This window comes from Xiphophorus maculatus, chromosome 20 (assembly GCF_002775205.1).
Source record: "Xiphophorus maculatus strain JP 163 A chromosome 20, X_maculatus-5.0-male, whole genome shotgun sequence".
In the NCBI taxonomy this organism is placed as follows: domain Eukaryota; kingdom Metazoa; phylum Chordata; class Actinopteri; order Cyprinodontiformes; family Poeciliidae; genus Xiphophorus; species Xiphophorus maculatus.
The window spans coordinates 9,547,617-9,562,930 of NC_036462.1; the positions used below are offsets into that span (position 1 = coordinate 9,547,617).

The following is a 15,314-nucleotide window of genomic DNA, read 5'->3' on the forward strand; positions in this document are numbered from 1 at the left end:
TAATAATTTGAGATACCTGTTATTCAACCACCCTCAGTAAGCATTATAAGAATGCCTTATAAGAATTACACATAAGCTTTCTCACTTTATTTATTTAAAACAGCTTTTAAATTGTTTTTTTTGAGTGTACAAAGACAATGTACAGAGAAATACCTGAATGGACTCCATGATTCATCAATGGATTCATTGACTGTGAAGAAAGACTTTGTACATATTTTGTATGCTGATTCGTTGCATTTTATATCCAAAAATGTCAAGAGAAGTTGTTTCCAAATGTTGGGGCTCTGACTCATCTGCGGTTTATGATATAGAAAAGGCGTTTTTTTTTTTTAAAAATCATTTCCTGCAATAAAAATAAATGAAAAGAATATTTCTAATAATGCATATTTTTGACAAAATCCTTTCAGAAGGTTAAAAACAGCAGAAATTAATTATTCAACATAGTGTAGTGGTTTATGAGGCTGGTTTGCTTTTATTATCACCTTCTTTAATTGTGTTGTAATCTAAATTTATAAACTTAAGCCAGTTATTAGTGGACTATATACTGGGTTAGAAGCTGGAATGTTTGGAAAGCACTGGTTTAAAATGACCAAGCAACAGGTGAAAGTCATGCTCATGAATAAAGCCATAGCAATCCTCAATTAAATATAATTTCAAAAGAATATATACACTTTAGTAGACTTAAGATATTTGTGATGACAAAAGCAGATGTAGATAATAGTCTATTATTTGGTGATACCTTCCAGGTGTCACCAAATAGGTGGGTGGGTGCCCATCTCCAAGATAGGGTGGGTAACAATCAAGGTTCACTGTGAAAATGTTCCTAGCTTATAAGGTGTATGTTTATGAAATACCATACCAATACTTTTAAATATGTTTCATAAAACAGTAAACTGTATGTGTATAAACAACACATTTAGAAATCAGGCATTTATAAAAGTTTTTTTTTACTTTAAAATACAATTTCACTGTAGGCTTAAGGTGTCTAAACACTGTCTTTACCACTGACAACCATCCCAAGTTGTCAGTATTAACTTCCTCCTCCAAGACTACATCAAAGCCATCATCCCGAATTCAACATAAAACCCCCTGTCAGCGCACCGCTGAGCCTGGGTTCAGAGCCTTTATTTGCATTCTGTCTCTGACCTCGGAGAGGCAAAGGATCAGTGTTTTTTTTTTTTTGTTTGTTTGTTTGTTTTGCAAGGGGAATCTGATCTTGCGGTGAAAGCTGTTTTTCTGTATATGTAGATGCATGTTAAACATATTTGACAGCCCACTGTTTTGAAAACAACAGTAAAACTTTGTAGCACCCAACAGTGACAGTTTGGCAACAGCTGCTGACAGTGTCAAAGCCTCTGAACATGATTTGTATCTTTTAGAGCAATTGATGGTTGTTTGTTTGCAACAGCGGCAGTAGAGACTACTGAGCTGCCTGCTGAAGGTTTGGCTTAACTGCTGTAGAAAAAACAAGCTGAGGAAATGGAGCGGGGATTGAGAGATCATAGTTGGGACTGAATCTCGAGCCACCTATAAGCTTAGAAAATAAACAGAATGAACTCCAGACTTCCATGAGTTATTTCTTGAAACTCAAACAAGACCTTTACTGACATTATTTGGGGGTATGTCTTTCCCCTGACTTGACCCAAATCACATAGGGGGATTTGGTCCAATTAAAGTATATGCCAATATGGCTTTTAGATTAGGTGCTAGTGTGTATGTGTGAGAAAGGTTTCATGAATAATACATCCTGTTTAATTGCTGTGCTACACAAGGATGGGCAGCTTGGCATGATGAGAGTTATCCACTCAGCTAATGAGGATTAAAATGTTAGAAAGAGAAATAGGTTGTATGAATTTTTGCTGCGGTCTGGGCCTTTATCGCCTGCTCTGCTAATTCCACTGTTAGCTTTTTTTCTGTCAGTCCACACTCAACCTTATGCTCCCATGCCCCATTATCCGGGGTCTTCTGGTTTCATCGCATCATGGTGGGTGGTGGAAGTAATGCAGGTGTGCCCAGTTGGAGGCACAGCTGCACCACTGCTCCAGACACTACCCGAGCATGGGGTATAAAGCCGTCACCAGAACGGAAAGGGGGACAGCTGTATGCAGACAGCCAGTCCCAGCTTAGTCCTGCCTAGTCCCACAGAGGAAAGTTAAGCTCAACCAAAACCTGTTGGTGTGCAGCACCAAGAGGATTCCCTCTTAAAACGTGTGCTGAAAATAAATTTATTATGTTTGATCTGTACTAACTACATGTTCATTCCTCAATCTTGTCACTAAAGGTAATGTTGGGATAAAGTGCAGTGCCATTCCTGCACGGAAATTCAGGGAGATAAATAATGATCTAATCCTATCATTATTTATCTAATCATAAATAGATAAATAATCTATTTAATTTACCTGTTATTAATTGAAATGTCTAAATGGGCATCAAACTTTAAACAAGTTTCAAAATGTCTTTTCTTGTGAGGTGAACTGGTATAGATGTCATTGTCACTAAGCGCATTATTAATTATTTTCATAAAAACAGTTGATGTTAATTCCAGGTCTTTCTCGGTGACCTTGGGCAGTTTGAAGAATTTTTTTAATTATTCCATTCCACAATGTCAGAACTCTTACCAGCAGCACCTGGTCTTCACCCTTCTCCATTAAGGCCACAATAGTGCACATGGAAACATTAGAAGGTTTACACATGTGTAAACAATGCTGTTTAACAACAAGGAGATTGTGAAAGTATTGAGTGAGCTTTCCGATAAAACACATCACAAGGTAGGATAATAAAATAATGCAACAGATGTGTTTTTTTTTTTTTTTTTGCAATTTAGTAAATAAAGGCATTCTCAATAATCACTACAAAAAATCTTATATCGCAGCAGTGAAATCCTTCTTATAAAGGCTGACGAGACTTTTCTGTCCACTGGTATTTTCCTGTCTGTCTTTGGTGATGAAATCTTTGATGTTGGCAGACCTACTTGCCATCACCCTAATCATTGTAGCTCTCTCCAGTCCATGCATATTTTTCTGGTATATGTCTTAATTCATATCTTAATTGTGATTCATGATGCGAACAAAGACATTTTGCATAAAACTTTGATCAAAAGGTTGAGCCATTGCAAGGTTATTATTAAACAAGACAACCAAAGTAAAAATCTAAAAAAAACTGGCATATGGCTGGCAGTTTGGTGGTTAAAGGCCACCCCCGGTGAGAATCAAGCTTTTGACCTTGTTAACACATCCATATGGTGTTTTTATATGCTAGAATGCATAACAGAAGAGAGGTATGCTCTCAACAACTTAGTTTAGTAATTCTTCACTGTTAGTACAACATAAATACTGAAGTCTACTGATTCAAACAGGCAGACTACACATAATCTACAAAACAAATAACTTGGAGGAACATTGTCAAAGCTGCTTTATTAAATGCTTTAACAAAATATTATTTTTTCTATAGTGCAGTATATGCTTAGAATTTACATGTGTTTAAAAGAAGAGTTAAACTGCAACCACGAAAGCAGTGCATTTTGTGGACGGTCTAAATAGTATAGTGGTCCCTGCATAAAATAAAATAAGAATAACGTTTTTTTTCTGAGGTTATATCAGAAATCAAAAAAATTATCTAAACATAAATACTCGGAGATGCCATTAAAACCCAATAAAATACTTGTTCAAGCAACCCCAGAAAATATCTGTTACTGAAGCAAATTTCACCTTGAGATTTATCCATTTTAAGTTCACTGCAGTATAGTATTGTCATGTGAGCCTCATGTATTAAGAGACTTGTTTTCTTTTTGATCTATAAATAATTTATGACCTAATATATCTTTTCCTCAGCAAAACGATGGGCAGTTCACTGTGATCCAGCTTGTTGGTATGCTACGTGGCATTGCTTCGGGCATGAAGTACCTTGCTGACATGAATTATGTGCATCGTGACCTCGCTGCTCGGAACATCCTGGTCAACAGCAACCTTGTGTGCAAAGTGTCAGACTTCGGTCTCTCACGCTTCTTGGAGGACGATACATCAGATCCTACGTACACAAGCGCTCTGGTAATAAAATATTTGAACTCTTACCTTGTGTACACACTCAACTGATTTTGGTGGATATTATCAGTCTTCTAAAATAAGTCAAATGAGTCCTTGCTTGACAACTCTTTGCATAGTTCTGCCAGAAGGTTTGTTTTTTGTGTTATTTTAAGGACTAAACCAGGGATTGACGTACATGCCGCAGTGCCCTCCCACTTTGTTCCCCCTTATCAGGACAAGTGTCATCTCTCCACTTGTTTTCCTCATCCTTCTTCTGTCTAGAATATTCCATGTACCGCACTTTCCCTCCTAAAAGTTTTGTTATATTCACCTCCCAGTTTGGATTACAATTAGTATTGTTTCTGTGAATAGTGTCTCTCCAGACTGTGGCGGTCAGGTTTCGGTGTCACTTGCCTCACTTGGGTCATTCCCCTCATTTTCACAGGGAGGGAAGATCCCTATCCGATGGACTGCTCCCGAAGCAATCCAATACAGGAAGTTCACCTCAGCTAGCGATGTGTGGAGCTACGGGATTGTCATGTGGGAAGTCATGTCTTACGGAGAGAGACCTTACTGGGACATGACCAATCAAGATGTACGTATTTAACAAGCTTTTTGTCACTTTCACTGGTGCTGTTAATTTTTTTAGGCTAGGGGCCACCCTAAAACATTTATTCCCCAACTCTCAGTGCACATATATATTTTTGGTTCGCTGCGTTCTAATAAAGCCTCAAATTCCTCTGAGATAAAATTTGTCAATTGTGTCTCCTTTCTCTTGGCTAAACACAAGGGTTTTATATGAAAATTCCACCACACTTTACGCACAGACATAATCAGATCATTTGAAATGCACAGCAGTGTTCAGTGGACAATTTCTGCTCTTGACTGGAGTCTCCATTTTCTGTTTCCCTCTGGGTAGTGAAGGAGAGAGCAAATTATGGGGAGAGAGATAATGAAAATAGTTTCAAATTGAAAGTGAGAACACTAATGTGCTAAGAGGGACTGAGAACCTCAACGGTTATCATATTAGCAGCTCCAGATAGTGTTTCTGCTCCATCGGGGTCCTCGTTTGGAGGTCTTGTGAATAAGATTAATCTGCGTCTGAATGGAGTTTCTTTAATGACCCTGATAATGAGCAGGGGATTGTGTGCCCTTCCTGCAAGTGTGCTTGGGGTTGTTCCTCTGTTAACTATGCACTACCACTGTATACAAGTGTCAGACATATCTGTAAAGTGGCTTTATGGGAACTGAACATTAAATACACTAAAAAAGGTCATTGATTATCCAATTTTTAGCACAGAGTATGTTGCTAAAAAAAACACCTAGTCTGTATTTTTACAGGTTTTGATATCAGTGTACACACTATCAAAGTAGTGTGTCAGGAAAATGGAACATCCAGTTAACTCTACAGTACTTTTCTATTGCTTGTTTTGAAAACAACAATGAAAAATTGAAATAAACTGCTTAAAACTTTTTAAGCAGTTTATTTTTGAAACTACACTAGAAATCAATGATATTTTTGAAATTCTAAAAAAAAATGTTTAATTTACTTAAATGATATGTTTTATTGTTTGAAGCATTTTGAAGAGTAGGTAAGTTAAGTAGGCATCTGTGTCACATCATACAGTGCTGTCAAAAACTTTCTGCTTCCTTATAGATTTGTTCAGATTTAATTATTTCTTTTGTGGGAAACTGCAGGTTTTGATATGTGATATCTTGCTTAAAGTGATGTATCTCCCCCCGCAGGTCATTAATGCTATAGAGCAGGACTACCGGCTGCCCCCGCCGATGGACTGTCCCAACGCGCTGCACCAGCTCATGTTGGACTGCTGGCAAAAGGACCGTAACAACCGTCCCAAGTTTAGCCAGATTGTTAACAACCTCGACAAGATGATCCGTAATCCGAACACACTGAAAGCTATGACTCCTTTATCTTCAGGGTAAGTAAAACACAAGCTGAGTCTTTGTATTTTCAGTCTGCACTTTTCTCCTTTTTGTGATTCCTTCTTCTCCCCGTAAGGTATTTGGTTGTGCGTTTATTCATGTCTCCATTGGCATCACAGAAAATAGGCCTTTTTATTTTGGTTTCTTCCACACTGATATGGATTACATCTTTAAGTGTATGATTCATCTCAGCTTCTGTCAGTACCAAGGCTTTCAATTGTTGACTAAAATATTTCTGCTTTTGCGACAGTGTCATCTGTGGCACTCTTCACATTTGCCAAATGCAGTTTTTCTTTGTTTTTCCTGGCGCCTAGCGGTTATGTAAATTAAAGCCTTTTGGTTTGATCGATCCAAACCTTCCCACGAATGCTCCAGGCAACCCTGGGGTTGGAGCAGCTCTGCAGTTTTTTTTTTTTTTAAACAAAACATTTTCAGGCCTCTCTGCTTTGGGTGTTAGTTTGCTGTCAGGGCCAGGGCTTTGCTGATTTCCATTATCCCGGCCTGTACTTTCATTTGCGGTGTAGTGCAGAACCACAACCCAGATTTTCCACAGACATTCAGTGAATACGCTGGCTCCCTGAAGACTATCACCTCATTTGGAAAATACCCTTTATGAGGAAACAGTTTGGAAAATATTTTTTCATGGATTAGACTTGTGGGATTCTCTACGTGCTGTCAAACATTTTGAAAATGTAACATAATAATTCATGTTTGAATCATCTGCAGGTGGTCTGGACTGACCATGATGTTAGATCTTCCACTTTGAACTATTATTATTCTTGATCCGTCTTTCTTATCTCCCCTGTAGGGTCCATCTCCCTCTCCTGGACCGCAGCATCCCAGACTTCTCCACCTTCAGCACTGTGGATGAGTGGCTGGATGCCATCAAAATGGGCCAGTACAAAGAAAACTTTGCCAATTCTGACTTTTCTACATTTGATGTGGTGTCTCAGATGACCATGGAGTAAGTGTTAATGATACCTTGGCCTTCACTGAAAGTCTGATAAGTGCAAGAGAAAACTTTGAAAAGTAGTGGGTGTTCAGAGGTTTGGGGTTTAAATCTTAGCAGAAACAAGACTCTGAGGCCTGTTGTAAATTACGCTTTTTCTGGATGCTATTTTCAAATAATGTTCGAGCTGGGACTCTAAACAGTGGGCACAATAACTTAAAGTTTGGGATTTTTAAAAGCCTTTTTCATGTGTTAAACAGGGCCCTGTTGATCCTTACTTTAAAGAGGGAAAAGGAGCACATGGGGTTAAGTTGCTGGAAAAAGTATCATCCCGCTTGTACAGAAACAACAAAAGTCATTTCCTGTCAGGGTACAACAATACAAGCCAGAGATCAGCCCACAGAGATGTTTAGCTTCAGTTTTTCAGACAAACAGATGGTAATGTGTAATCCAACAAATGTGGTTACTGCTGAGATGCAGCATAGGAGTAGAGGAATGTATTGTGTAATAGATAAATAGCTACCCTGCAGTGACTAAATAATGTTTGCATTGCCGCCACTTTTATATAGTGAAAGGTCTTTAAATAGAGTAAACTGTAGTAGAAAAACATGTATGTATGTCAATCTAAGGATTACTTTTGCTCCATAAAATTGTGATACACCAACAAATCAGTGAAAACTTCTGTCAATTGAATATAATAATTTTTACAGCATGTCACAACAGACTCATAGCAAACCAATGGACAACAAAAAAAGAAACATGTACTGTTAAGATGGAAGAAAGGTTACAATAAGTGTGTACTTTTGGAGATAACAAATTCAGACTGAACCAATGGAAAATATTTTTAAGATCAGCACAGTATTTAGCCATTGTTATGAAACATTTCTATGAAGAGAAAATCTAATTGTTACAGGAGAGAAAAAAACTAAAGTAGCAGAAAACATATTTTTAATAGATCAAAAAATAGTGGTTTCAAAACAAAGTCTTGTGGAATCTCAGATTTTATATTATCATTCTCAGATGTCCATTAGTTCTAACAAATTGTTCACGATTACGATAATTGTAAAGACTTTCTTTTTCTGTAGATCCATAATCCAAAGGTGTATTTAGCTAAATAACACACACACACATGCACGCACACCCCTACAAATATATATATATATATATATATATATATATATATATATATATATATATATATATATATATATATATATATATATATATATATATATATATATATATGCATAGATAAATAGACGCAGGAAACTCTTTTAAAACTTGGTCTTTTACTGCTGCTCTCTTGTTTCTCATCTGATTTTACCCAGCAGACTACTGTTGTATTGAATATGTATTGCTTTTTGAAGCATTCAACATTTTTGTTTTATGTACATGCATCAATAATATGTAGGTGGGTTATAAAATATTGTATATAGCCAGTGGTAACATTATGCTGACATCTGTTTTTGTGCTTCACAGTGACATCTTGAGGATTGGTGTGACTTTAGCAGGCCATCAAAAGAAGATCCTGAATAGCGTCCAGATGATGCGTGCACAGATGAACCAGATTCAGTCAGTGGAGGTTTGACCCTCCTGAGAGGAGGAGACGGGGGCAAAAGGTGTTGGGAGACAGGGCTCTGGACGTGGAGAATGGAGTGGATTTTCTTTTTTCCTGTGTGGCATTGTGTCTGGTCTTCCCACCAGGCTGCTATCAAGCCCCACGTTCCCCTCTCCTGTTCCCTCTCTCCTCCTCCTCTCCCTCCTTCCTGGCTCTCACTCCATGCTTGGGATAAGTTGTGGAGAGCTGTGATGCTGCAAGTCAAAGTGCTGAAGAATCCAGGAGGCCCACAGCCAAGCCCACCATTAGAGCCAGAAACACGGGAGGTTAGAAGTGACCAGCAAATCAGTTTTCAATCTTCCACCAATTTGATTTGTTTCAACATTTATTACCCCCCTTTTTTTTGTTAATTCTTCTAATTTTGTAAAGATTTTTTTTAAAGAAAAGAAAAAAATACTGATATGGAAAGGAGTTTATCTAAATTTATAGATGATATGAGGTTGTACACTAGAGAACTGAGTAGGAAAGCTACCCTTTAAAAGGGCAACAAAAGAAACAAAGGAAGAGTTGAGGAAAGGATCTTCAACAAAGTGTGGAAATTGTCTTTTGTTTTAAATTGTGGACCGCATGTGGAAGCGCAGTGTTCTTCTCTGTGGCCTTTTGGAGGACAAAGGGGAACTTGACATGCACCCCCAACTGGTACCACAGGTAAATAAAAAATGAAAAAAAAGAAAAGAAATGCAAACCATGAAATGGACAACTTGTGGCATAGACTGATGTTAAAACCACAATCAGTGAAATGGACAAGTCTTGCAGTGAAATCAGCTCGACAGAAAATGGGAAAAACTTTTCTCTCACTGAGAGAAATTTTTAATGTTGATATTTTGTATTGAAGAATCCCTCTTACCATGCTTCCTCTAACTAAAGACTAGTTTATTTTTTTCACAGTGAAATATTCACAGTCTGCCAAATAGAACTCTTCCCCTTCACAGTCTAGTCATGATCCTGTGCTGTACATATCAGATGCACTTGACCTGCCATAACATGATGACTCAGAGATAGTTATTCTAGGCGATTAGTTCAAGAGCTGAAGAAACGACTACAGGTACTACAGGGAGGATTTAAGTAGTTGTTGCCTCTAGCTGCATCGTTTAAGCTTGTGCAAAAACTAGCAAAACTGACTTCCAGCAGAGATTCTTAGAAAATGATTTTTAAAAAAAACAAAAAACAGGTTCTACTGTTTACATCAGACTCTACATAAAGACAAAATAATCCAGTTACAGCATCCTCCATCAGGGTGTTTATCTGAAGTGCCGTCTGTGCGTACTTGCACATGTTGCACTCACATGTCACACACACAAAGAAAAAGGTAGCTTCTAACAGTGTCGAATCTTGTGTTTGATAGCATGCTGAGTGAGTGGTTAATTTCACAGTGCTTTGATTTGCAGCGATTAGTCTAGTACTATATTCAGTATTCTTCCAGTTTTCCTGTTAAAAAATAAAAGGATGTGTATGCTTCAATGATTAAAGTTTTGATACCACACAGTTGTTTTACATTCACAGTCATGTCACAGTCATACATTTGTTGAATAAAAACTAAAATGTGTGCTACATTGTTGCAATTCTGGTATGACTATTTTTGAATTTCTATTGTTCCCATGAGTTTGAGTTTATTTTTTGTTAGCAACTCTCGGGATCTTCCTCCATTGCTTTCCATTTATTTTTGAAGGACAAATCATGCACAAAACCATGTAGATAAAGCTTTACCTTGTAAAAGCTTCTGTTCTTCACATGTATGCATTCATTGTATATTATTTTATGAGGACTAATTGTTACATGAATACAGAACTGCCAGTCCTGGTTTGTGTTGTTGCTGTTAACCTGTTGTAAGTTTTGTAAAGGGGGAGATGGAGTTCAAGGAAACCCCGTGACTCTTCAGAGATGGTAAATCAGACATGGGTTTATGCACACAACCAATAAATGATAAGCAGTAGTGCCGAGCTCCTGCCAGGCTCTGCCCTGAGAGCTGACAGACAGACATGGGTGTCCAGCTGTGAGCCATCGGTCAGATGTGTCTGGTCACAGTGGGGCGGCTGCACCCCGATCACAGCTTCTCTGCCCAGGCACCGATTTCTTCTCTCTGTCCTCCTGATAACACACATGCCTGTCGACCACCTGTCAAACGGCTCCTTCTGATCTACTCTTAGTCGGCTTTGGCCAGTTGTCTGGTTCAGTCTTGGCGTGTTTAAAACGCATCAGCGGCAGCAGGCATATTAACATTCAACAGCGTAGCAGTTGTGTCTTGTCTTGTCCTAATGGTATGTGCCACTGAGATTCCTCCAGGCTGGACAATGCTTCTCATGTTTACTTGAACCAAACCTTTAGACGCTGACCTGAGTTTTCATGTTCCCACTACAGGCAGCTTTGGCACTAAACACTCTCTTTGAAAAAAAAAAGAGAGAAACCTCAGTTACTCCACCACTGTCATCCTATCTTACTTTACCCCCAGCTGTCCACCGACTTTAAAGCAGAGAGGGATTGATTTTTTTTTCTTTGCCTCTGCAGCAGGATACATAATAGCAAATATTGCCCTGGAATTTTTCATAAAACGCTTTGTAAAAGTAGAGGGGGAGAATCGTGAGCCACAGAAAACGGGGAAGCAAAGTGAGAGGCAGTACTGTGACCTAGATGCCACCAAAACTTAGTGTTTTTTCTGACCTTTTCCCACTTCTATTTTTTATTTCGCAGCATGTACCAACTCATCAGTTTTGTTTTAAAATGTAGCATGTATTCTCACAGTACGGGAAATATTCCGTCATCAGGAAAAGCACTTAATGTGCAAGAAATTAATTTGCAGTATGCGAAAGGCTGGCAAGGTACAGTATTTCTTTACTCCAGCCCCATTATAGCTCATTCAGAGGCTTGTCTGTGGATGCTGCCAAGACTTTGAGTTATTAATCAAGCAATTATTCTTGACATTTCCTTTAAGGAACTACCTTAAAGAGGGTGTGGGTAATCCCTTCTGCTTACTGTCTATTCTTTTTTTTTTTTTTGCAAGGCAAGTGTTTTTGCTGGTTTTGCATTTGAAATTTCAGATTTGCATTATGAAATTAGAAGAAATTAATTTGCATTATAGAATTTTAAAAAGTAATCTAATTCTTGCAACTCTACATTGTTGCAGTTTAGGGAGCACATTGAACAGTGGGTCCCTTATGTTTAATTTAAGCAACTGAATATGGATTGTTAAAATGTATAAAAAAATGAGGCTTCTGATTCATCTGTGACACATTTATAGCAAGAATATTTCTGAAGGAATTTTCACTGTAATCATTTTTTATTTCCTCTGAAATGAGACAGAATTTTTGATGTAAGCAACATTATTCCCTCAAACGGCAATGGATATCAAAATTAAGAGATGTAGTTGGATATTTTTATTATTTTATGATTACTCAGACAGTTGGTTATTTGTAAATATATATATATTTAAAAAAGATAATTGTGCACATTGTTTAATTTACATACATAATCTCCTGCTGCACTCATTCAAAAAGTTTTTACTGTTTTTTTTTTTTTTTTAATGCTTTTTGGCTGTGACATCAATGATCGCTTTCCACATTTTCGAACTACATTTTTTGTAGCAAAACAATCTTTATATCTGCGATGCAAAGCAGAACTACTCAGCCTTCCCTTTACAGTGTGCCATTTTTTAAAGGACGGAGGAAAAGGGTAACGTCTGAGTGTTACAGTTACATGATAAACATCGAGCCGATCCATGTTATAAAGAAGTCAGCGTCATGTTGTGTAGCTTAACAGCTGCAGCGGGAAGCAGCATGGCGCCCTCTACTGACGTGTTTCAAATGTTCTTAGACTGACATTTTCAAGCCCATTTAGTTTGTGAATTCTGCAGCAGGCAAATCTCCAGTGTTTTGGAGACTTGAGCAAGCTGCTGATGGACAAATACTGGCTGCTGCTAAGAGTAAGCCTGTGTATTTTTCCCTGTTGAACAAACATTTGTACCATTACAGCGTCCTGGCACATGTGCTCTCCTGTGTGACTGTGTGTTCCCCTCAGTTGCTGCCCCCAACGTCTAGCCCCTCCACCAAATACCACTCTGGCTCCTGATTATTGCAGTCAGGGGGATATCCCTGTTCCACTGATCTGTTAATGCCCACATAATAGACCAGTGCCGGTTCAGACCACTGTGACTGATGTGGGAGATCCTGTATTTCTGTATAAATGTATATTGACTGTAACCCTGTGAATGATGTAACAATTTCATTATTTGTAATATTGTCATTGTTTTATTTTCTAAAATGGAAAGCCCAAATTGACTCTCCTCAATAAAAAATAAGATCTGTTACGAAAAACAGAAAATGTGGCCAGTAGTTGATTTATTTACCACATTTCAACTATTTTTTCCACTCTAGACAAAGAACAATTGAAAGCCCACAAGGTTGTTTAATTATGGCATTCATTTTAAACAAGCTGTAAAATATTGAAAAAATACAAAAAAACATAAGCGGTGCAAAAACTATTCAATAATTTGAATTTAATAATACCAAATTCAAATATTAGGATTATTTCTATTTATTTACAAAGTATATAAATTTTTATATCAAAATCCCCAACCAAATTTGGAGCAAGCTCCATTTGTTTCTTTGTCTGTTTTATTTAACTATTGTAGATACAATTTGATATTTTCATGCATAAAACCATTAGTTGCCATATACTAAATTGAAACCAACTACAATATTGGTCATTTCAGGATAAGAAAACAAAACGGACAGGGAAGCATGTAACTGCTGTTTCAAAATTATAATTTAAAATATGGTAGTGATGTAAAACTACCCCTAACCAAATGTAAAATAATCTTTATCACTAGTCTAGGTTAAATCTAATAAAATCAGAACTCTGATTTACATTTTTCTATTTGTTAATTCATTTACATACAGTGAAAGAACGTGGAATCTTGCTAATTTCTTTCTCACTTTAAGTGTATTTCATGATTTCTTTATGAAATGGATGTAATATGAATGGGACCAGGGACGATGTAGCTTATTTATTATAAGAATATAGTTTCTATTAATATTAATGCACAGATAAATAAATTAAACCTTGTGACAAAGAACCATGCGTGTAAAGCTTTATAATTCAGATTGGGCATTATGAAAACTTGAACCTAAACACAACTGATATTTTTAAGTTCAAAGGGGAAGAGAAAAAAAAACTAATCCTTGTTAAATCCTACGCCTGTTTAATTTATCCTTTATATCATTTAACATCTATAAAGAACATACCTAAACACAACCTTATAATAGATGCACATTTAAATGTTAATCTTACTAATTACCGACAGGTAATTATTCTCTTTTCTTATGCACAATGTAATATATTAAATATTATTTGCAACTAATCATGCTTAATGTATAGCTGCAGCTACTATATCGCCTAACAGTATGCAACTCCCCTAGTACTTAACATGGAGTTACACGGAGCAATAAGAGTAGTTTGTAATATAGAATGAAATCAAGCAGGGTAACAAAATGTTTTTAATATTGTTGCATATTACATGTAAGAGAAAAAAGAAATAAACAGCAAATATCAGATGTTTTACAAAAGGAAGAATTTAGTCATATTCACAATATAAAAGAATTAAAATAAAGGACTATAAATTGGTTCATGAGTGCAACATTTGAAGTTTTCAAAAGAATTTAAAATGTATATCAAATTAGGAATTACAGCAAAAAAAATCTAAAATACAAAAATAAAATAATATAAATTCATTTATAAAAGAATATTATACTGAAGGTTATTTCAAATTGACAATAATTAAACTGCATAATCATAACTGATATATAAAGAATGCAGTAAATGCATCAACAGTTATATTTCTGAAATTATGTAAAGAGGAAAAAAAACAATAGTCTATGGATGCTTCTAAAAATATTTTTGAATGTTACTATGTTTAGTAACTGCTTAAATTTATTTTAAAAAGACTTTACCTCAGGTTTCCATTTTGCTGTGGAAATGAGCACTAGTAAGGTGAGATGAGCCAGTGGGGAGTCTTTAATGTGGAACGGTCTTCAGCAGTGGAACGGTCTTCAGCAATAGAGGGCAGGGGCTTATGATTCTGCAACAGTAAATGATAAAACTGGTAGTCCAGTAGCCTTTTCAAAAAAAAAAAAAAATGTTTGCATCTCATTAAGTGACAAATTGCCGGGTAATCACTGCAAAATAAAATCAAAGTTTTATTTTGGAGTGATCTAAAACAGAAAAAAGATACCATACTAAGTTTTGGACAGTTGTTCAAAGCTTAGTATCTTGGTATTTCATCATTATTTATTTCAGGGTAAGCTTAAAGACCAAAAAGAAAATTGATTTAAGAGAATTTAATATCATAGCAATATGTTTTCTTACACTGAATAACAGAACAATTTAATTCAATATTTTTCACATTTCATTGAGCTCACACGAAGATTTACAAAAGAAAAATCCTTGAGAAATAATCCAAATTCCTGGAGTTTAAACTTTAATACGCGTCCCTTTAATACACAACCATAAGAACATGGCTAACAAGTTTGTGACTGCTTTCATGTCCACAAATGTCACATTGGATAGTCATCAGAAAGAACTTACCCAAAGACAGCTGCAAATCCAGAGATCATTTTTGAGGTCAAATTAAACATTTGAGTTACTATTACTTCTCTTGGTGTTTCCCTCAGAGCCAAACTACTGCAGATTGCTTGATGGTTTTATGTCAAAAGCAATTTAAACTAAGGGTACTGCCGTCTCTCACAGCCTCAGTTTCTCAAGTGTGGGTCAGACTGCCTTCACCCTGCTT

General features: G+C 36.6%; 1 protein-coding gene across 4 annotated transcripts in view; it reads left to right on the forward strand.

The window, feature by feature from the left end:
- ephb2 (EPH receptor B2) overlaps positions 1–12,847 on the forward strand; it is a 127,746-nt gene extending 114,899 nt beyond the window's left edge. For all 4 annotated transcript variants that reach the window (XM_014469940.2, XM_023324947.1, XM_023324946.1 and 1 more), the window contains exons 12-16: positions 3,831–4,046; positions 4,468–4,617; positions 5,769–5,962; positions 6,775–6,930; positions 8,395–12,847. In XM_014469940.2, coding sequence (XP_014325426.2) covers positions 3,831–4,046; positions 4,468–4,617; positions 5,769–5,962; positions 6,775–6,930; positions 8,395–8,503 — 825 coding nt within the window. In that variant the 3' untranslated portion in view covers positions 8,504–12,847. The remainder of the gene's footprint in view (positions 1–3,830; positions 4,047–4,467; positions 4,618–5,768; positions 5,963–6,774; positions 6,931–8,394) is intronic.
- Positions 12,848–15,314: the final 2,467 nt, after the last annotated feature.